Source organism: Dryobates pubescens, chromosome Z, assembly GCF_014839835.1.
Source record: "Dryobates pubescens isolate bDryPub1 chromosome Z, bDryPub1.pri, whole genome shotgun sequence".
NCBI lineage: Eukaryota > Metazoa > Chordata > Aves > Piciformes > Picidae > Dryobates > Dryobates pubescens.
Window position 1 is genome coordinate 132,833,392 of NC_071657.1, and position 20,917 is coordinate 132,854,308.

General features: G+C 44.9%; 1 protein-coding gene across 1 annotated transcript in view; it reads left to right on the forward strand.

The window, feature by feature from the left end:
• Window positions 1-17,784, forward strand: part of PPFIA2 (PTPRF interacting protein alpha 2) — a 353,836-nt gene extending 336,052 nt beyond the window's left edge. The window contains exons 25-33 of the mRNA XM_054178470.1: window positions 77-139; window positions 2,642-2,668; window positions 4,009-4,184; window positions 5,678-5,775; window positions 7,605-7,780; window positions 9,051-9,119; window positions 10,111-10,270; window positions 12,097-12,189; window positions 17,202-17,784. Of these exons, the coding sequence (XP_054034445.1) occupies window positions 77-139; window positions 2,642-2,668; window positions 4,009-4,184; window positions 5,678-5,775; window positions 7,605-7,780; window positions 9,051-9,119; window positions 10,111-10,270; window positions 12,097-12,155 (828 nt within the window). The 3' untranslated portion in view covers window positions 12,156-12,189; window positions 17,202-17,784. The remainder of the gene's footprint in view (window positions 1-76; window positions 140-2,641; window positions 2,669-4,008; window positions 4,185-5,677; window positions 5,776-7,604; window positions 7,781-9,050; window positions 9,120-10,110; window positions 10,271-12,096; window positions 12,190-17,201) is intronic.
• The last annotated feature ends 3,133 nt before the right edge of the window (window positions 17,785-20,917 follow it).

A 20,917-nucleotide genomic window follows, 5' to 3' on the forward strand; every position in this document is an offset into this window, starting at 1 on the left:
GTGGTGCTGCCTTTCTTCTTTACCACTGCTTACCTAATATGGATCCCACCTGCCACCCTGTGGGCCTTGTCCACAGCCCTCAGGCAATGTTTGGGTGACCCATGAAGAAATGGAAAACCTTGCTGCTCCAGCTAAAACGGTTAGTCTTTCTACTTCCATTTGAGACGGCTTGAAAGAGAAGTAAGATGTACCTGCTGAAATGTACCTTACCAGGAAATGTAGCAGGAAGGATCTGGATGTGCTGGAATGTGTCCAGAGAAGGGCCATGAGGATGATCAGAGGGCTGGAGCTCCTCTCCTATGAGGACAGACTGAGAGGGTTGGGGCTGTTCAGTCTGCAGAAGAGAACACCTTAATGTGGCCTTCCAGTATCTAAAGGGGGCCTACAAGAAAGCTGGGGAAGGGCTTTTTAGGTTGTCAGGGAGTGATAGGACTAGGGGGAATGGGAAAAAAATAGAAATGGGTAGATTCAGATTGGATGTTAGGAAGAAGTTGTTCCCCATGAGGGTGGTGAGACACTGGAACAGGTTGCCCAGGGAGGTGGTGGAAGCCTCATCCCTGGAGGTTTTGAAGGCCAGGCTGGATGTGGCTTCGAGCAACCTGATCTAGTGTGAGGTGTCCCTGCCCATGGCAGGAGGGTTGGAACTGCATGATAGCCTTGAGGTCCCTTCCAACCCTAACAATTCCATGATTCAATGATTCTAAATGCAGATGCCAGATCTTCTGTAGGGTGCTTCCCAGCCATGCCATTAGAAAGTTGCAGGGAGTAGAGAAATTGAATTTAGAGAAGAGCTGCATCATTTGTCAGCAAAAGAAATTACCAGCTCTACTGTGAGCCCAAAAAATGTGTGAACCAGCCTAGTGTTGGGAGTTTTTAGCAGTACATAATAGTTTCACTGCCAGCATGAGCTCTCATTTAGTGAAATGAAATTGTCCTGGTTACCAGGTGCAACATTTCCCCTGTAACTCTGCTCCCTAGTATCTCTTCTAAATATAGTTTTAGATCTGCTGAAACTGAACAAAAAAAAACCACCCCAAAAGGCATTTCACAACTCTGTGTTCTCATTAATGCTGAGTCTTTCATGTCCACACTTGTGCATTCATGCTCTTTGGTTTAGGGTGCATGGACTACATCAGTCATTTATTGATGTACTTTTTTCTCTCAAACCCCTCCCTGCTTTGGTGGGGGGGGCATAAATAACTGTTGGTAGAAGTTATTCAATAGTTCTGACTTTTTTTTTTCCTTTCACTGGGAACATATTTTAGGGTTTGGGTTTAAGCATTGTGTCATAACATAACAGCTCCACAGCAACGCTGATAAAATCTCATACACCACTGAAAAACCTACCTTCACTTTGGAAAACTTTATAGGCAGCCCAATCCAGAGATGATGGGGGAGCTACTGAAGCTAAATTTTGATGGAAGGCTTCTTTCTAAGAAAAACTTCCTAAGAAGCCTTCCTAGGAAGTTTAGGCTGGAGGTGAGGAGAAAGTTCTTCACAGAGAGAGCTGCTAGCCATTGGAATGGGCTGCCCAGGGAGGTGGTGGAGTCACTGTCCCTGGAGGTGTTCAAGAGGGGACTGGATGTGGTACTTGTTGCCATGGTTTAGTAGTCATGAGGTGTTGGGTGACAGGTTGGATTTGAGGATCTTTGAGGTCTTTTCCAACCTTATTGATTCTATGACTCTACACAAGCACCTGCACCAGTCCCTGTCCCTGCCCAGAGGCAGCAGGCAGCACTGTCACCCACACTGCTGTTACCATGATCCGCTGCGGCGTCACACCAACCGCGGAAGCTATCTCCCTCCTCTCCTCTTCTTGTTGTCAGAGTAGTGGTCCTCTTGGAACATCTTCTCCAACTCTTTTTTTTTAGCTGCTCTAGAAATGCTGCCTTGTTCAAGGAGAGAAAGAGATGGGAAGTATGTGATAAGAAAACTATCAAGAATTCCTAAGAAAGAATTCCAAAGAAAAGAAGCCTTGCATCAAAATTTAAGTTTTCTCATGAACATTCATGAAGTAGAACGTCATGAAGCAGATCCTCATCAATATTTTTAAGTTCTCTTATGAACATTGAAGAAGCATGATCCTCATGATCCTCATCAATATCTTTTTCCTACAACTTTCCAATTTCACTAGAGATAAATGCAAATGTAACAACACCCAGCTGACCAGAAGCAGAGGGGATTGTGTTTAACTGGCCAGCCAGAAAAACAGGTTTGCCATTAAAAGCGCTCTATGAAAAGCTCCTTTCCAGTGCATTCATGAGAAGAGAGCTTTCTACTGTGACTGTGGCAGTCAAACTAGAAACAAACAATAAAAAGGCATCTCTGATGCCTAATTTTGTAAGTAGATGGTCGTGTTTTGATTGTGAAGCAATGATAGTGTGTGAGATGATACAGAGCTTCACCAAGCTACCATGATTTTATATCTTTAAAACTTAGCTAGATTGGCTCTACTCAGTTTATGCTTTTGGTTTTGTAATTTTTAAGGGAGTTTAACCCAGGGCATTGCGCTAACTGGTACGTTTTACAGCTGTGGTTTTGCTTGTGCTAATAGTAACACACACATGAAAACCATGTCTTTGTATAACTCCTTTTTATTCTTTTTACCTACTTCATTAATTGCTTCCTGCTGATAACTCAGGAGTCTGAAGAAGGCAGCTGGGCTCAGGTATGACCTTTCTGTTTGTTTGTTTGTTTGTTTTCTGAATGGAAAGCTAATAATAATGTAATTCAGTGTATCAGTATGCGCAGAGGAGCATGGTATTGTGATCTGAACAGGTTAGACTGATGGGTCAGGACTAATAGTATGAAGTTCAACAAGGCCAAGTGCCAGGTCTTGCTCTTCGGCCACAACAGCCCCATGGTAAGCTACAGACTTCAAGATGTGTGCTTAGAAATCTGCAACTTGGAGAGGGACATATGGATATTGGTTGATGGTCCACTGAATACGAGTCAGCAGTGTGCTCAGGTGGCCAAGAAAGCCGATGGCATCCTGGCTTGGAGTAGAAACACTGTGGGCAGCAGGGACAGGCAGGTGATAATCCCCCTGCGGTCAGCACTGGTGAGGCCAGACCTTGAGTACTGTGTCCAGTTCTGGGCTCCTGACTACAGGAAGGACATTGAGGTGCTGGAGTGTGTCCAGAGAAGGGCAATGAGGTTGGAGAAGGGCCTGGAGCACATGGCTTGTGAGGAACCTCCGAGGGAGCTGGGGGTATTCATATTTTGTTACCTGGTTCAGTGGAGGATTTGCCTAGCATAAATATTCAAGTCCAACTGAAAGCAAGGAAGATTATGAAACAAATACATTTTGCCTCTGGGAAAAGTTTGCTTGCATTTAAAACTCAAAAAAACCCCCACCAAACTATGATTTCTTGTTACAAAAAATTTACTTAAATTTAGAAATACAGAAAACAAGAATCAAGAGGCAATAGTGCCATCAGTAAGAAGTCTCTCACAGTGGCATCCACCTCCAATGTCAAAACAATGTAAAAATGGGTATTACTTTTTTTTAGACAAGATTTCTCAGCTAGGAAGTCTCAGTAAAAGTAAGCACAGCAGATTAGATATTATCTTCAGTCTGTGGTGCAACTGTGGACAAACTCAATGATCAGTGTCTATCAATATCTGAGGGGTGGGTGTCAAGGGGAGGAGGCCAAGCTCTTTTTGGTGGTGCGCAGTAGTAAGACAAGGACTAATGGATCCAAACCTGCACATAGAAGGTTTCACCTCCACATGAGAAGACATTTCTTTGCAGTGAGGGTGACAGAGCCCTGGAGCAGGCTGCCCAGAGAGGTTGTGGAGTCTCCTTCTCTGGAAACTTTCCAAACCCACCTGGAAGCATTCCTGTGTGGACTACCCTAAGTGACCCTGCTTTGGCAAGGGCGGTGGGACTGGATGACCTCTGGAGGTCCCTTCCAGCCTCTAACACCCTGTGATTCAGTGAAGCTCACACATTTATTCCCCCTCTCTTTCGTTTTGTTTGTTTGTTTGTTTGTTTTTGCCCCGTAGACCCTGGCTTACGGTGACATGAACCACGAGTGGATAGGTAACGAATGGCTCCCCAGTCTGGGGTTACCTCAGTACCGAAGCTACTTCATGGAGTGCCTGGTAGATGCGAGGATGTTAGATCACCTGACAAAGAAAGATCTACGTGTGCACCTGAAAATGGTGGATAGCTTCCATCGGTATGTTGGCATTAAGACTGCAGCTCTAAAGGCGTTTGTGTGTCTGACGTGATGCTCGGTGCCGCAAAGAACAAAAGCACTTTCATTCTGTTGTGGGAAACCACGCAGAAAAGTGAGTGCTGAGTGTTAGGGATCAGAGCTGAGATCGTTCTTGTAATAGCAGATGCATTGTAATGATGTCTCTCAAAACTAGGATATTGCTTCAGACAGATTTCATAGTGAGCTAGGGTGTACTCGTTGACAGTAGGCTGAACGTGAGCCAGCAGTGTGGCTAAGAAGGCCAATGGCATCCTGGCCTGTATCAGGAATAGTGTGGCCAGCAGGAGCAGGGAAGTCATTCTGCCCCTGTACTCAGCACTGGTTAGGCTGCACCTTGAGTCCTGTGTCCAGTTCTGGGCCCCTCAGTTTAAGAAGGACAGTGAGACTCTTGAACATGTCCAGAGAAGGGCAACAAAGCTGGGGAGGGGTTTGGAGCACAGCCCTGTGAGGAGAAGCTGAGGGAGCTGGGGTTGCTTAGCCTGGAGAAGAGGAGGCTCAGGGCAGACCTTCTTGCCATCTACAACTATGTGGAGGGTGGTTGTAGCCAGGTGGGAGTTGGTCTCTTCTCCCAGGCAACCAGTGACAGAGGACACAGTCTCAAACTGTGCCAGGGAAGGTGTAGGTTGGATGTGAGTATGAAGTTCTTCACAGCCCATTGGAATGTGCTGCCCAGGGAGGTGGTGGAGTCATTGTCCCTGGAAGTGTTTAACATAAGACAGGATGAGGCACTTGGTGCCATGGTTTAGTTGATTAGATGGTGTTGGGTGATCGGTTGGACTTGATGATCTCTGAGGTCTTTTCCAACCTGATTAATTCTGTAATATATAATATGAATAGAGCCTTGACAATACACAAACAAGTGGTGTAAACTATCAGAAAGTAGTAGGCTGGGATTTGAAGCCCTGAGATCTCCTCATAATGAAAAGCTATTGTGTGCAGCAGATAAAAGGTGCTAACAGCACAAGCAAATTGACAGGCTTTACAAGTTATTTAGGGTTATAGCCAGGAAGCTAAACTGGAAATATGGAAACAAAGGCACTTAGGCTTTGGGGAGAATGATGTTTCTGTGACAAGAAGTGGATGTTGGTGGGGTTTTTTTAAATGTAATGTCTGACTTGTCAGGTTTTTTTGAGGCCAAATGCAACAAATTTGACAGCTTGCAAGGGCTGACCTTTTCTCAGTATGGTTTTGAATGTTATGGTCTTCTTATGCCAAAACATATATTGAAACACACTCATTTTGCTTTTGTCCATTTCACTTTTTTTAAGTCTGTGGAGGTTTTTGGATTTGTTTTTATCATTTTTTGATGGTTTTACTCTCCCCTCTGTCCTCAAGATTTGCTCCACGGGCGCCATGAAACACCTCCTGTGAAACACAGGAAATGCATCCTACATGTGTTCCCATCTGCAAAATTACCTTTATTAACTCTGTCAATGTTTCTCTTTAAATGACAGAACAAGCTTGCAATATGGAATCATGTGTTTAAAGAGGTTGAATTATGATAGAAAAGAACTGGAAAAGCGAAGAGAAATGAGTCAGCATGAAATAAAAGGTGATAGCTGCTGGGAATGAACACTGGGAATGTTTCTTCTTCTTGAAGCTTGACAACATTAACCCCTTGCCCTGCCATTTTAGCAAAGCAGTTAAGCATGTGCTTTGAGTAAAAGCAGCCTAAGTGCATCCCTCTTCAGAACACTAAATATCTCCTTAAATTAGACACAGCTAAGTACTTTGCTAAATTGAGGCAGCCTTTGCTGAATGGTGGCTTGAGATGCTCCTTTTGCTGAATTAGATTTGTGGGGGCTCCTTCAGTCTCAGAAGCAGAGGGCCAATTCACCTGCAGCTCAGTGGGTTGTGCTGGGGGCAGCAGTGGGGAATGGGAGGACTCAGAACTCTAGCACTGTGATCCTGTGTTTGAAAACCTTTGCCTTTGATTTATTCTAAGTAGAAAAATGTAGCTTGGATGGGTGGCCACTGAGGCAGTTGGTTGGTTTATAAGAATAGTTCCTAACAGGACTGCCCTTATGAGAAGGTTTAGCAGTTGACTCTAAAGTATTTTTCTGGGTAAAGCTCTCTAGAACAGTTGCAGGCTCCTTGCATGGTTCCTTTATGTACAACAATAAGGGTTGTTGGTGGGTTCCCCCCCCCCCCAGTTATTAGGACTGAATCCTTTGATTCTTTTAAGCATTTCCAGCTTTGGAATCTGGTCTCGATGATCCCTGGCTGCCATGCTGTGTTTCAGCCAATCCTGCCCCCAAAGTCTGGGATGCCCTTGGTCAGGAGATCAAGAGTGCCTGCTCCCAGAACATCTACATAAGTTGGACTTGCAAGGGCTCAGGAAAAAGTCTTCTTATTTAGTAACAGCCAGCTGAGTATCACATTTCCAGTCCACAAGTATAAAGCTCAGTATAAGCAACTTTCTTTTAGTCTTATGGGTGGGGTATGAAACATTTTATGTAACAGCCAAATCCTCAAAAATGGTTTCCTAGCTTGTTTGTTGCCTTAGCTTTATAACTGGCATGACCCTGAACAGCTCAACCAGCTTTCTCAAGTCTTTTTTAGTCTCCAAAATTGTGACTCATGAGCAAACTCATCATTTGCTTTATGGCATCTTATGAAGTGGGAGCTGCTGAGCTGAATCTCAAACACGCTTAATACAAAACCCTCAAGTGAAGCCTTGAGGCATGATTGTGTCTCCCATGCCCTTGCACTGTTAAACTGGGAAAATAGCCTAAGAGCTGGAAAGGGTTATCTATAGGAGATGGGAGAGGTTGCATTCTGCAGCTGCCCTCTGGAGGCACCTTTCTCCTTTGAGACCATTATTTAAGAGTAAACATTTAATTGGAAGGTAGCTAAAACCACCGAGTTTTGAAGAGGAGATACTAAAGGCTCTGAGGAGACCTTATTGTGCAGGATATGAAGGGGGCTATAAGAAAGATGGGGAGGGACTTTTTAAGGTGTCAGGTAGTGATAGGACTAGGAGGGATGGAACAAAAGTAGAAATGGGTAGATACAGATTGGATATTAGGAAGAAGTTCTTCCCCATGAGGGTGGTGAGAGACTGGAACAGGTTGCCCAGGGAGGAGGTCGAAGCCTCATCCCTGGAGGTTTTGAAGGGCAGGCTGGATGTGGCTGTGAGCAACCTGCTGTAGTGTGAGGTGTCCCTGTCCATGGCAGGGGGTTGGAGCTGGATGATCCTTGAGGTCCCTTCCAACCCTAAGAACTCTGTGATTCTAAAGCTACATGGATAGTGTGCTGGTATTCCTCAAACAAGAACTAAAGCAGTGACATCCACAGTGCAACCACGACTGCATGCATGCACCTGTCCAGTTTGGAGGTTGTCAGGCCTCAGGGTACTGACCTGGTGTTCTGTCCTTCCAGATGTGCTGGTATGGAGCAATGACCGAGTCATACGCTGGATACAAGCTATCGGCCTCCGAGAGTATGCTAATAACATCCTAGAAAGCGGTGTCCATGGTTCACTGATAGCACTGGATGAAAACTTTGACTACAGCAGTTTAGCTTTATTATTACAGATCCCAACACAAAACACCCAGGCAAGTCTGCTCACTGCCACTTCTGCTTCATCTGTCCCCATTGCTGCCTTTTGTTCACCTCCAGCCCTTTTAATACTATCCCCCACGGCAAACTCCTGGCCAAGCTGTCAGCCCGTGGCTTGGAGAGCAGCACTCTGTGCTGGGTTAGGAACGGGCTGAAGGGCTGAGCCCAGAGAGTGGTGGTGAATGGTGCCACATCCAGCTGGCAGCCAGGTACTGGTGGGGTCCCCCAGGGATCAGTGCTGGGCCCCATGCTCTTTAATATCTTTATTAATGATCTGGATGGGGGCATTGAGTCGATCATCAGTCAGTTTGCAGATGACACCAAGCTGGGGGCAGGTGGTGATCTGTTACAGGGTAGAAGAGCTCTGCAGAGGGACCTTGACAGGCTGCACAGATGGGCAGAGTCCATGGGCATGAGATTTAACACATCCAAGTGCCAGGTTCTACACATTGACCACAACAACCTCGTGCAGTGCTACGGACTGGGGTCAGAGTGGCTGGAGAGCAGCCAGGCAGAGGAAGACCTGGGGGTACTGGTTGATAGTAGGCAGAACATGAGCCAGCAGAGTGCCCAGGTGGCCAAGAAGGCCAATGGCATCCTGGCCTGTATCAGGAACAGTGTGGCCAGCAGGAGCAGGGAGGTCATTATGCACCTGTACTCAGCACTGGTTAGGCCACACCTTGAGTCCTGTGTCCAGTTCTGAGCCCCTCAGTTTAGGAAGGATGTTGAGTTGCTGAAACATGTCCAGAGAAGGGCAACAAAGCTGGGGAGGGGTTTGGAGCACAAGTCCTGTGAGGAGAGGCTGAGGGAGCTGGGGTTGCTTAGCCTGGAGAAGAGGAGGCTCAGGGGAGACCTTCTTGCTGTCTACAGGGAAGGGAGATTGTAGCCAGGTGGTGGCTGGTCTCTTCTCCCAGGCAACCAGCCCCAGAACAAGAGGACACAATCTCAATCTGCACCAGGGCAGGTTTAGGCTGGATGTTAGGAAGAAGTTCTTCAGAGAAAGAGAGATTGGCCATTGGAATGGGCTGCCCAGGGAGGTGGTGGAGTCACCATCACTGGAGGTATTTAGGGAGAGACTGGATTGAGCGCTTGGTGCCATGGTTGAGTTGATTAGATGGTGTTGGGTGATAGGTTGGACTTGATGATCTCGAAGGTGTTTTCCAACCTGGTCTATTCTATTCTATTCTATTCTATTCTATTCTATTCTATTCTATTCTATTCTATTCTATTCTATTCTATTCTAATTTTTCACTTTGGTGTCTCCAGGCCCGGCAGATCCTTGAGAGAGAATACAACAACCTTTTAGCACTAGGAACCGAAAGACGGCTTGAGGAAGTAATTCATTTTCTTTTCAGTATTCCTAACATGCCACAGTAAAACAGAAACCTTGACTGCATGAAGAGATGTTAATCTGCACTTTCTTTATTTTATTGTTTTTGAAGAATAGATAAAAGCCAATCCAAGGTTTTAAAATAACCACAGAGTGGTGCTCACAGCATTTTGGATGCTAAGTTTGACAATGCACTCTTACCTTAACATGAACCTTTTCTGTAGAGGAAACATGAAGAAAAGAGGCTATGTGTCAGTGGCTAGAGCAAGGGCCTGCACAACCTGCTCTTTACTTATAATTCCTAACACTCTTTCTTTAAAAATAAAGAAGAAAAGTGGATTTGTGGTTGTTTGTGGGGTTGGTTGGGTTGGTTGGTTGGTTGTTGTTTTGCCATGGTTTGGTTTTGGCTGGTTGGTTTTGGTTTTGTCTTGTTTGTTTTTATTCTTCACAGTTGCTATGTAATAGAGTGGGATTTGGGGCAGTTTTCTGGGATGGGGAATCTCAAATCCACCTATGGAAAATATTCATCTTAAGGTAAGAGTCTAGTGCAAAAAAGATTCAAGACTTGGACGTCTGCAAGGGAAGAGGAATAAAACTTTCTAAGGCTTGCCGTAAATGTGAGAAGCCTATGAATTCTGTGCAAGCACAAGTATTTACTCATTAGCACTTTACATAAGCCTTCCAATGCAGTGCAAACCACTGCAATTTCTGTCACTGTGTGGGGAAGAGATCAGACTAAATCAGATCAAATACTAAAACCCTGAGATTTAAGAGGCATTTTCCGCCCTGGCATTTACTATTTCTAAAGCACGAGGGTGTCTCAACCACACCGAAGCTGCTGAATGCAGTACCACAGAGCAGGGTGGCTGTTGTGGAATACATCTGACAGTGAGAGAGGGAGCAGACAGCAGGATAATTAATTTAAAAATTAAAAAAAGAAGAAGAAGAATTAAACCCAAACCTTTTGCTTTATCAAACACAACTCTATGTTGGCAGAGTGACGACAAGAACTTCAGACGTGGCCCCTCCTGGCGACGACAGTTTCCTCCTCGTGAGGTTCATGGGATCAGCATGATGCCAGGCTCATCAGAAACGTTGCCAGCTGGGTTCAGGTTAACCACAACATCAGGGCAGTCACGGAAGATGGCAACTGATGGTATGTAGTAATTTCTGCACTCACTGTTGAAAACCAAGAGCCTTATTCTAACAGGCTAAGCTGACCTTTAGCCCGTGTCCGTCTTGCACCAGAACGGCTGTGTTCACGTAACTAGGATGAAAGAAGTCAAGGGCAGCTGAATTAGGGAATCATAGAATTGTCAGGGTTGGAAGTGACCTCTAAGATCATCCAGTTTCAACCCCCCTGCCATGGGCAGGGACACCTCACACTACATCAGGTTGCTCACAGCCACATCCAGCCTGGCCTTCAAACCTCCAGGGATGAGGCTTCCATCACCTCCCTGAGCATCCTGTTCCAGTGTCTCACCACCCTCATGGTGAATGGAATGAAGAAGCACTGACTTGGCACAGTATTGATTTTTTTCAGGTTGACTTCAGCTTGTCAGTGTTTGTATAAGCATCCTAGATCTGCAAAGGAAAAACTCAGAAAGAGAGGAATTAGTTTACTGATGTTGATCTAAGATTGCATACAATACCTAAGCAAATTTTTCATCTCATCAGCCTCACCAGCATGTGGGGTGTATTTTAGAGAGTGAACCTAGACAGGGCTATCATCTTTATTCTCCTGTTTGACTTTCAAACTCACTAGCTTAGCCTTGGCCATCCCATACTTCAAGTTGCTAACAATTAACAACCATCAGGCAGCTAGTGTAGTTAGCAGACACTAAATTTCAGGTCTACCAGTCTGTATTTTCTTTGGAAACCTCTTCCTTTCCAAAAGATGCACTAATGACTCAGCAATGATTGGAAAAGTAACAAAGAGCTCATCATTAACAAAAAATTAATAAAAGAAAGAAAGTAAAATGTAAAAATCGTTGTAAAAGGGCAGGCAGAAGGGACAAAGCCCATTGCAGCTGTTCCTGCAGGGAGATGGATGATAGACAAAGCCTGAAGTTCTGAGAAGCACCAGGATGCAGACTGGCCCATTTCAAACACTGCTGTTTATTTCCTCATGGGAGAATTTGGGTCTAGGAGCAGACTTGCCTCAAAGTAATTTACTAAACTGCTCTTAGTGATTCACGTGTAGCTCTTGTATGAACTTGGTAGGACAATACTGCCATCTAAATTTCTCACCTTTAGAAACAATACTTTAGAGCTGCAGTTACAGATGGAATCATTTACTGATTGCATCACTGAGTTCCATTGACTCCACTGCTCATGTGCACGCTTTGCTTTTAATCCTGAGCTATTCTGGCAACAAAGCTGTAAGACAAGAATCCATTCCAAGGCAAATCCCGTGTACCAATCAAGGCACTAGCTCCCTATGCATTCCCGTGGCTCACATCAGTGTAGTAGCTAAGAACCTCACAAACATTTCTTGATTTCACCTCCCAGCCATGCTACAACGTTAGAGGATACTGTTCTCAGTTTATAGATGGGGAACTAACACAAGGGAGAATGCAGTGATTTACTCAGGGTCTTCCAGGCAACTAATTATTGAGCTGAGTACCAAAATTAGTAGAGTTCAAGGCAGGTAGCTTTGAACACTCACATCTTCATCTGGGATTGGCTTTGTATCTCCCAGAGCTAAGAATGCCATGGTTTTTACACACCATGACAGGCACAGTGTTAGGGCTTCACAGCAAAATCAGGACAAAATTGAATTTCAAATTGTATTTCAGTCGTAGAACAGCCATGAAGAAACAGTTGGGACTTAGACCATGCCCAGGACGTGTCACGGAAAGCCACAAAGCAATTTAATAGCAAAGCAGAGTTATTCTTTATTCATGTTTCTAAATAGGTTCTGGTTTGTTTCTTCTTCTTTTTTCTTTTTCTTCTTTTCTTTTGTTTCTTTACAATTTGCAGTTGCTTCATCACGACTGCAGAGGTTAGACAGCTCAACAGTTCGCACATACTCATGCTGACAAGGCCTAGCAAAGAAGCCAGCACTGAATTGTTGTGAGTATTCATATGGAGCCATCATGAAGGCTCTTTATTATGCTACACCCAACCTTCCTTGGCATTATTCAAACAAGAGCCAGCATGTAGCAGAGCACCTAACTCAGACTCACTGGGGTGGTCTCTTCATCAGGACAGCAGTCTCAAGCTCGGTCCAGGAGATGCTATGTGATTCTTCTCCCCTTCTCTAAAAGCAGGTTCTTTCTGCTGAAATCACTTCAGCAGATAAGACAAACGTTTTTAGACCACTCTTCTGATGGGAGCTCACCAACCATAATGCATTTTGTATGCTCTCAAACTTCAAAGCTAGAACTGGGGAGAGAGCAGCAGGCACAGGGAGTTAACTTACTTTACGAGCACAGAGCATTTGAATAAGTTGTATTAGGAGCTAGGGAGAGAAAGGGGGGGAGTAGAGGTGGGGGACAACTAGTAAAGCAAAATAGATTTACTTTCTATTTTTAAATGAGAGACATGGCTCAGTTTAGAACATCAGGTAGCTGCACAAAGCTAGTACAAAACTTCCCCCTACATAGAAAATCTTCCAAAGTTATCTGTTACAGAGATTCTTGCACTTCCCAAATAGAATAGCATAGAATGGAATGGAATGGAATGGAATGGAATGGAATGGAATGGAATGGAATGGAATGGAATGGAATAGAATAGAATAGAATAGAATAGAATAGAATAGAACAGAACAGAATAGAATAGAATAGAATAGAATAGAATAGAATAGAATAGAATAGAATAGAATAGAATAGAATGAACCAGGTTGGAAAAGACCTTTGCGATCATCAAGTCCAACCTATCACCCAACACCATCTAATCAACTAAACCATGGCACCAAGTGCCTCATCCAGTCTCTTCCTAAACCATCCACAATTGACCAGTGTCACAGGAACAATATTCTGAGCTAGATGCCACTTTGAATCAAATTTTGTACTGGAATTCATGTTGCATGCCTCACCCCTTACCTTTTGAACATGGCTATGAGTTTCACAGATTGACTCTTGCAGAGTTCTGCAGCAATGCACCGTTTCCTGCTACATCCCAGGTTTTGCTTTCATCAGTGCAGCACCATTTCATGCTGATGCTTCCTCAGTAAAACAGTTTTCCATTTAGCTACTCAGGCAATTGCAAGGGAGCTGGAAAGAATATTTGGATAGCACCAAAACCTCACCAGGCATTAAACATGCTTCAACAGGTATTATGTATTGTTGGCAAGACATGCCAGGCTCTGCAAGAAAGTCCTTGGGTTTAGATTCCCAGTACCGGGAGAAGCTTGGGGCCATTGAGATGTTACTAATTCTAAACAGGTTCAAAAAGCGCTTAGGAACAGCCAGTGCTACCAGTGGAAAATGTAGATTGCTGTGGTGGTTTGAGCCTTAACTGGGACTTAAGAGCTCAGATGGGGGCAAGGCTGAGAATCCCTCCCCTGCTCCCCCCTTCTCTTTCCCAATAGAGAGGAAAAGAAAGGAAAGGAGCAAATCCACCAAGAAATAATTTGGAGTTGGCTTGGAAGTAGAGAGATAAAGAATTTTCTTTAACTATATATATGTATCTATATACATAAATATAAAACAATAACAGGTAGGGTTCACAAGGGTAAGGAACAAAGATGGATGGGATTAAGAATAAGAATACAAAACCAGCCTCTTTGAAGAGATGTGGAGGTAGCAGGGAGAAGGATCAGGCCTGACCACATGGCAGAGAAGCAGGGAGCCACCAGCAGTCCTCATCCAAGCAAAGGCAGGGCCCAGAGAGAGCTAATGGCTGCAGTGTCCTCCTTTTTAGAGGCTTGCTGGACAGGGAGGGAGACTGGCACAGACTAACTTAGTTTTCTAGGGGGAAAACCCCCTGCAGGGAGAGCAACTCTCTCACAAGCCCTCCCCTCCCTGCTTCCAGGATGGGTGGAACCCATCACAGTTGCTCAGGATCCTACTGCCTTGTGGAAAACCATAAAGTATGACCAATAAAAATGCAGTTCGAACACAAAGCCATCAGTAAGTAGGACTGCAGGAAGAGATGTGTCCAGAACACAGAACCATAGAAATGCTGATACTTGGGCAAAAGGGAATATTATTCCTTACAGCATGCCTCCTGAAATTTTCCAGATCCAAGGCAGACTGAGACCCAGGCTTGTAACACCTTGCCTAGAACACAACAAAACCATCTGCATGCAGAGAATCAGGGACTGATTCTAAAAAGCAGGAGAGGTGGATAACTGGATGAGCTATCCAAACAGCACCAGGAGAGAGTTTTTAATATAGCAAAGAGGAAAATGCATATGAAAAGCAGACTGAAAAGAGAGCTGCAGATGGGTTGCTTGTGGAACAAAGGAGACTGGCCTGTGACCACAGCAAGCTGCAGACTCCTGTATTCTGCTACTCACTTCTCTTGCAGAGAATGTCAATGCCTTGTATTTCAAAACAGTTTACACCCACTGGGTACAACCTTACAGTGTCTCACAGCCTTTCTTCATCACAGCTGGGTTCCATTCCTATGCTTTCAAGTTGCATTTCAGGTAAATTCTTGTAAGCATTAATTGAAGCCACCACGAGGATGAGCTGCCAGAAACCATGAACAGTTACATGAGCATGCCCTGCACAGCCCAGTTTGAGTCCACTCTCAAGTACAGAAATTTAAGAATAAGGAAGACTGCTGGTATCTGTAGCAAAGTTTACCACAGAGCACATGGGATGGGTCAAATTTTCTGCTGTGGTGGCCATGTGTTGCACAGCTGAGCAGCAGCAATGCCACTACACATAGAATCGTAGAATTGTTAGGGTTGGAAGGGACCAAAAGCATCATCTAGTTCCAGCCCCCCTCACACTAGATCAGGTTGCTCAGAGCCACATCCAGCCTGGCCTTCAAAACCTCCAGGGATGAGGCTTCCACCACCTCCCTGGACAATCTGTTCCAGTGTCTCACCAGCCTCATGGGGAAGAACTTCTTCCTAATATCCAATCTGAATCTACCCATTTCTAGTGGTTTTTTTCATTCCCCCCCAGTCCTATCACTCCCTGACACTCCAAAAAGTCCTTTCCCCAGCTTTCTTGTAGCCCCCTTCAGATCCTGGAAGGCCACCATAGGTCTCCTCAGAGCCTTCTCTTCTCCAGACTGAATAGCCACAACTCCCTCAGTCTGTCTCCATGGGAGAGCAGCTCCAGCCCTCTGATCATCCTTGCGGCCCTTCTCTGGACACATTCCAGACCCCTCCTGTAAGAGGGGCTCCAGAACTGGACACAGTACTTCAGGTGGGCTCTCACCAGAGCAGAGTAGGAGGGGAGAATCACCTCCCTCGAGCTGCTGGCTATGCTCCAGTGTATTTGGCAGTCACAATGCTTAACCTTTCCCAATACTCTCCTCTTATGAAATAGTTGTTATCACCAAGTCAGAAGGCTCAGCCAGGACAGCTCTGTTCTGTGACACAGGCTGGGGAAATACAACCTACTAGTTTCACTTTTATTCTGATGAAATCTCAAAGGGGATTTGGCAGAACCCACAATGTACTTTATCAGTGAAGGGTTCCAATGAGGATTCATAAAGGCAGATGGAGAAGAAGGGTTCCAAAAAGATGTGAAAGAATAAGTGCTCCATAGCAAAGGGATCAGCAAGGTAGAAAAGGTAAATGCTGCCAAGCTGCAGTAAACAAGGAGGGTCACAGAGTACATCAACAAGGTCTAAACACATAAATGTGTGTTCAGCCTTGTGCCAAACAGGCAAAGGTCTCCAGATGCAGGAAAGCAACCTCAGTGCTGAATAAAGAATTAACCAGGCTGGAAGAGACCTCTGAGATCATCAAGTCCAACATATCACCCAACACCATCTCATCAACTAAACCATGGCAGAAAGTGCCCCATCCAGTCTCTCCCTAAACGCTTCCAGCGATGGTAACTCCACCACCTCCCTGGGCAGCACATTCCAATGGCCAATCTCTCTATCTATGAAGAACTTCTTCCTAACATCCAGCCTAAACCTCCCCTGGTGGTTTGAGACTATGTCCTCTTATTCTGGTGCTGATTGCCTGGGAGAAGAGACCAACCCCCACCTGGCTACAACCTCCCTTCTGGTAGTTGTAGACCGCAAGAAGGACTCCCCTGAGCCTCCTCTTCTCCAGGCTAAGCAACCCCAGCTCCCTCAGCCTCTCCTCATAAGGCTGTGCTCCAAACCCCTCAATAACTTTGTTGCTCTTCTCTGGACATGTTCCAGCAACTCAACGTCTTTCCTAAACTGAGGGGCCCAGAACTGGACACAGGACTCAAGGTGTGGCCTAACCAGTGCCAATTCTATTCTGTTCTATTCTAAGCTTTCCCAGAGTCCAAAAGCCCAGATAGAACAGATTTAGATTGCCTCCCCTCTCCCTTTTTTCCTCGGTAGGGTAAAGCAAATTAGGCAGGAGAAAAGAGAGGTAAAACCATGAAAGAAACAGTCTTGAATTGATTCAGAAGTAAAAAGTTCAGTTTAACAAAACATAAAAGGCATTTGAGTAAAAGGGAAGATATAAAGTTATAAGGAAAAAGGGCAAATACAAAAATACACCAAACCAGGCTCAGCTGGCATAGGATGCTCTAGATGCAAATGTGGATTCTCTTTAGATGCAGTCCTTAGGAGCTTGGATGCAGCATGGAGCAGGCCCCACCACGTGGTTGCAGGAGCAAGAGGAAGAGACAGGAAAAGGCTCCCCTCAAGTAGGCTTGGATGGACAGGAAGTGGGAATGGAATAGACTTTGACCCAGGCACCCCCTTTTCCCTGGGAGGGGAAACCAAGTTTCTCTGCCCAGCTGGGTTGGGTTTCTTTGTCCACCTGGGGGCTGGGTTCTTTTCAGCCCACACTCCTCTGGGGCTGGCTGTAACCTGACACACTCCTGCAGGTATTCAAAGCCATGCTTTAGTAAAACATGCTGTAGCTCACTTAGTGCTCTAGCATTTTCTGGTGTCACTGCATCCTAGACCAAAGGAGAACCAAAGACCCACACTAATTAATGTTTATTTATTTTTTTTCCCCCCTTTAGATGTCATCTCTTTCTTCTACTTTACCTGAAGTGCACTACTTAAAACTCTCTGCAAGAACAGGGTAATATAGGGAAGAGAACATGTAAGGTTTATCCAGCGAGCAGCCATGATGCACTGATTGGGTTAAAAGAAGAGTTCCAAAATAAAGAACAAAACAACAACAAAAAATTACTAACTGAAACAAAAAAGAAAGAAAGAAAATAAATAGAAGCAAAACTTTCCCTTTCCTCTCAGCATCTCTGTCACCAGAAATTTGGCAGTAGTGCACACCCAAAGCTTTTCTCGAAGGGAGCCACCCATTTTCACATGACTCCATCTGTTTCCCTGTAAAATACTAGGCATTGACGTATGTACTGTGTATGTATTTCTTTTACAATGTGTAAGTCTGATGTAAATGGAATATAAATATGATTTTTTTAAGACTAAAACTCTATGGTACCCTGGGGTCTCAGTGCAAACATTGGCAATACAGTGTCACCAACGCTGTTTGTATCTCTCCATCCCACCGTTTTTACAGTTTTCGGGATCGTAACAGTCAAACGAAATATTGTTTAGCCGAGTTAGAAGCTTCAGAGTGTCCCTCCTGAGATGGGGGAGGGGGGGGGGGGTGGGGAGGGGGGGGACGAAGAGAATAAACCTGTCAATATTTTAAAGCTGAACATCTGCCTCTGATGATGTCCAACGGAAGGATGCAACCTGGAACCGGAGCCGAAACGGACCTCTGGGAAAGGTACCTGGCTAAGAAGCGCTACGATGGCTCACCTCTCGGGAAACGAAATCAGCCCAGAAGAACTGTTTACAGGGGGGGAAAAAAAAACCACACAAACAAATAAACAATTTAATAAAACATGATTTATAAAAAAAAAAAAAAAAAAGAAAAAGAAAAAAAAATTTAAAAGGGGGAAAAAAAGAAAGAAAACCAACAACAACAACAAAAAAAGACCTTTCCTCTCTGTTACCTGCGGACCAAGAAGAAACCTTGCTTTACCGAGAGCCACCTTTTCGTTCCAGGACCCTTCAGACACCAGCCAGCATGGGGAAACTGAAATCTTAAGACTTGCACAGGATCAGATTCCTATTTCCAGGTGTATTCAACACCAAAAAAAAAAAAAACCCCAAACAACCAACCAAAAGAAATAAAGACAAGAGAAGCCAACCCCACCTCCCCCCCCACCCCGCACCCACACCATTTCTTCATTGTAACAGGGCATTAGGCAGGCTCCTGTCTACCGTTATGCTTTCAGCCAAGATGGCCTTGCTGAGACTTCACAGAAGTCAGTCTTACCAGAGGAAATAACTGAAAGACAGAGTGATCCATACATGGTGTATAAAAGTTTAGAAGAGCAACTATTACCTGCTGTGGCTTTATTTGGTGGTGTTCTTGTTGTTTATTCTTTGTTTCAATGGGAAGTTTCAAAGTAAGACCTACTTAATAGTCATTTACCTACTTGCTATTTTTCTGCTGCTTGATCTTAGCTCAAGACCTGTCTTTTAGTTATTTCTTTTAGCAGTTTGATCTGCAATGTTTGCACGTACATAAAACACTTGTTTTGTCGACCTTTCATTTGGCAAACTTTCGGTCAATCGGATGGTGAAAGAATTTTTTTTTTCCCCTCCCCCCAATGTCAATAAAAAAAGAATTCAGTGCTATTTGTGTTTCTAAGTCTATTAAGCTTGTGCTTATTAAGCTATATAAGCTATTAAGCTTGGTACATCACAGTACATTAGAGGTTGGGAGGGACCTCAAGAGGTCATCGAGTCCAACCCCCCCCTGCTAAAGCAGGGGCACCCAGGGTAGTCTGTACTAGAATAGAATAGAGTAGAGTAGAGTAGAGTAGAGTAGACCAGACCAGGTTGGAAAAGACCTTTGAGATCATCAAGTCCATCAAGAATAGGATAGGACAGGACAGGACAGGACAGGATAGGATAGGATAGGATAGGATAGGATAGGATAGGATAGGGTAGGGTAGGGTAGAATAGAATAGAATAGAATAGAATAGAATAGAATAGAATAGAATAGAATAGAATAGAATAGAATAGAATAGAATAGGTTGGAAAATACCTTTGAGATCATCAAGTCCATCATGAATAGGATAGAATAGAATAGAATAGAATAGAATAGAATAGAATAGAATAGAATAGAATAGAATAGAATAGAATAGAATAGAATAGAATAGACCAGGTTGGAAAAGACCTTTGAGATCATCAAGTCCATCATGGATAGGATAGGATAGGATAGGATAGGATAGGATAGGATAGGATAGGATAGACCAGACCAGGTTGGAAAAGACCTTTGAGATCATCAAGTCCATCAAGAATAGGATAGGATAGGATAGGATAGGATAGGATAGGATAGGATAGGATAGGATAGGATAGGATAGGATAGGATACAATACAATACAATACAATACAATACAATACAATAGACCAGGTTGGAAGAGACCTTCAAGATCATCGTGCCCAACCTATCATCCAACACCACCTAATCAACTAAACCATGCAACCAAGCACCCTATCAAGCCTCCTTCTGAACACCTCCAATGATGGTGACTCCACCACCTCCCTGGGCAGCACATTCCAATGGGCAATCACTCTCTCTAACCTCCAGCCTAAACCTGCCCTGGTGCAGCTTGAGACTGTGTCCTCTTGTTCTGCTGCTGGTTGCCTGGGAGAGAGAAGAGACCAACCCCCACCTGGCTGCAATCTCCCTTCAGGTAGTTGTAGACAGCAAGAAGGTCACCCCTGAGTCTCCTCCTTTTCAGGCTAAGCAACCCCAGCTCCCTCAGTCTCTCCTCACAGGGCTGTGCTCCAAACCCCTCCCCAGCTTTGTTGCCCTTCTCTGGACACCTTCCAGCAACTCGACATCTTTCCTAAACTGAGGGGCCCAGAACTGGACACAGGACTCAAGATGTGGCCTAACCAGTGCAGTGTGCAGGGGCAGAATGACCTCCCTGCTCCTGCTGGCCACACTGTTCCTGATGCAGGCCAGGATGCCATTGGCCCTCCTGGCTACCTGGCCACACTGCAGGCTCATGTTCTGCCTGCCATCATCTAGTACCCCCAAGTCCCTCTCTGCCTGACTGCTCTCCAGCCACTCTGACCCCAGCCTGTAGCACTGCATGGGGTAATGCATCCAGGTGGGGTTTGAAAGTCTCCAGAGAAGGAGACTCCACAACCTCTCTGGGCAGCCTGCTCCAGTGCTCTGTCACCCTCACTGTAAAGAAGTTTCTCCTCGTGTTGAGGTGACTTCTTCTATGTTCAAGCTTGTACCTGTTGTTTCTTGTCTTATTACTGTGCACATAGTAACGCTGAGATCGTTTGGGCGCCAGATCCTTCTCCTAGCTCAGCAGAAGCAGGGTTTTGCCACCGGCAGGTGTGTTACAATGGCTTGACTGCTCAGGCTTTGCCACGAGAGGGAGCACAGAACTTGCTGATGGGCGAGATGTGATGGCTTGGGCTAGCACGTAAACCCATAGAGACCTGGTGGGGGCTCTTTCACCTACCCCTCCTCTGGCTGAACTCACATCGTTGCTGATGGTCCTTCTTCTCCTTCCTCCGCCTCCTTGTGGGTTATTTTAGCCCCGAATGCCACGAATGCAAACAGCATTTCGACTGGTTACAATATGGTTGGAATTCACTTCCCTTGTAAGAAGCCAGCTCCTATTGCTCAGCAATTCTTTCTCAGCCCTCATTGTCACAGCCCATGCTTAAATTC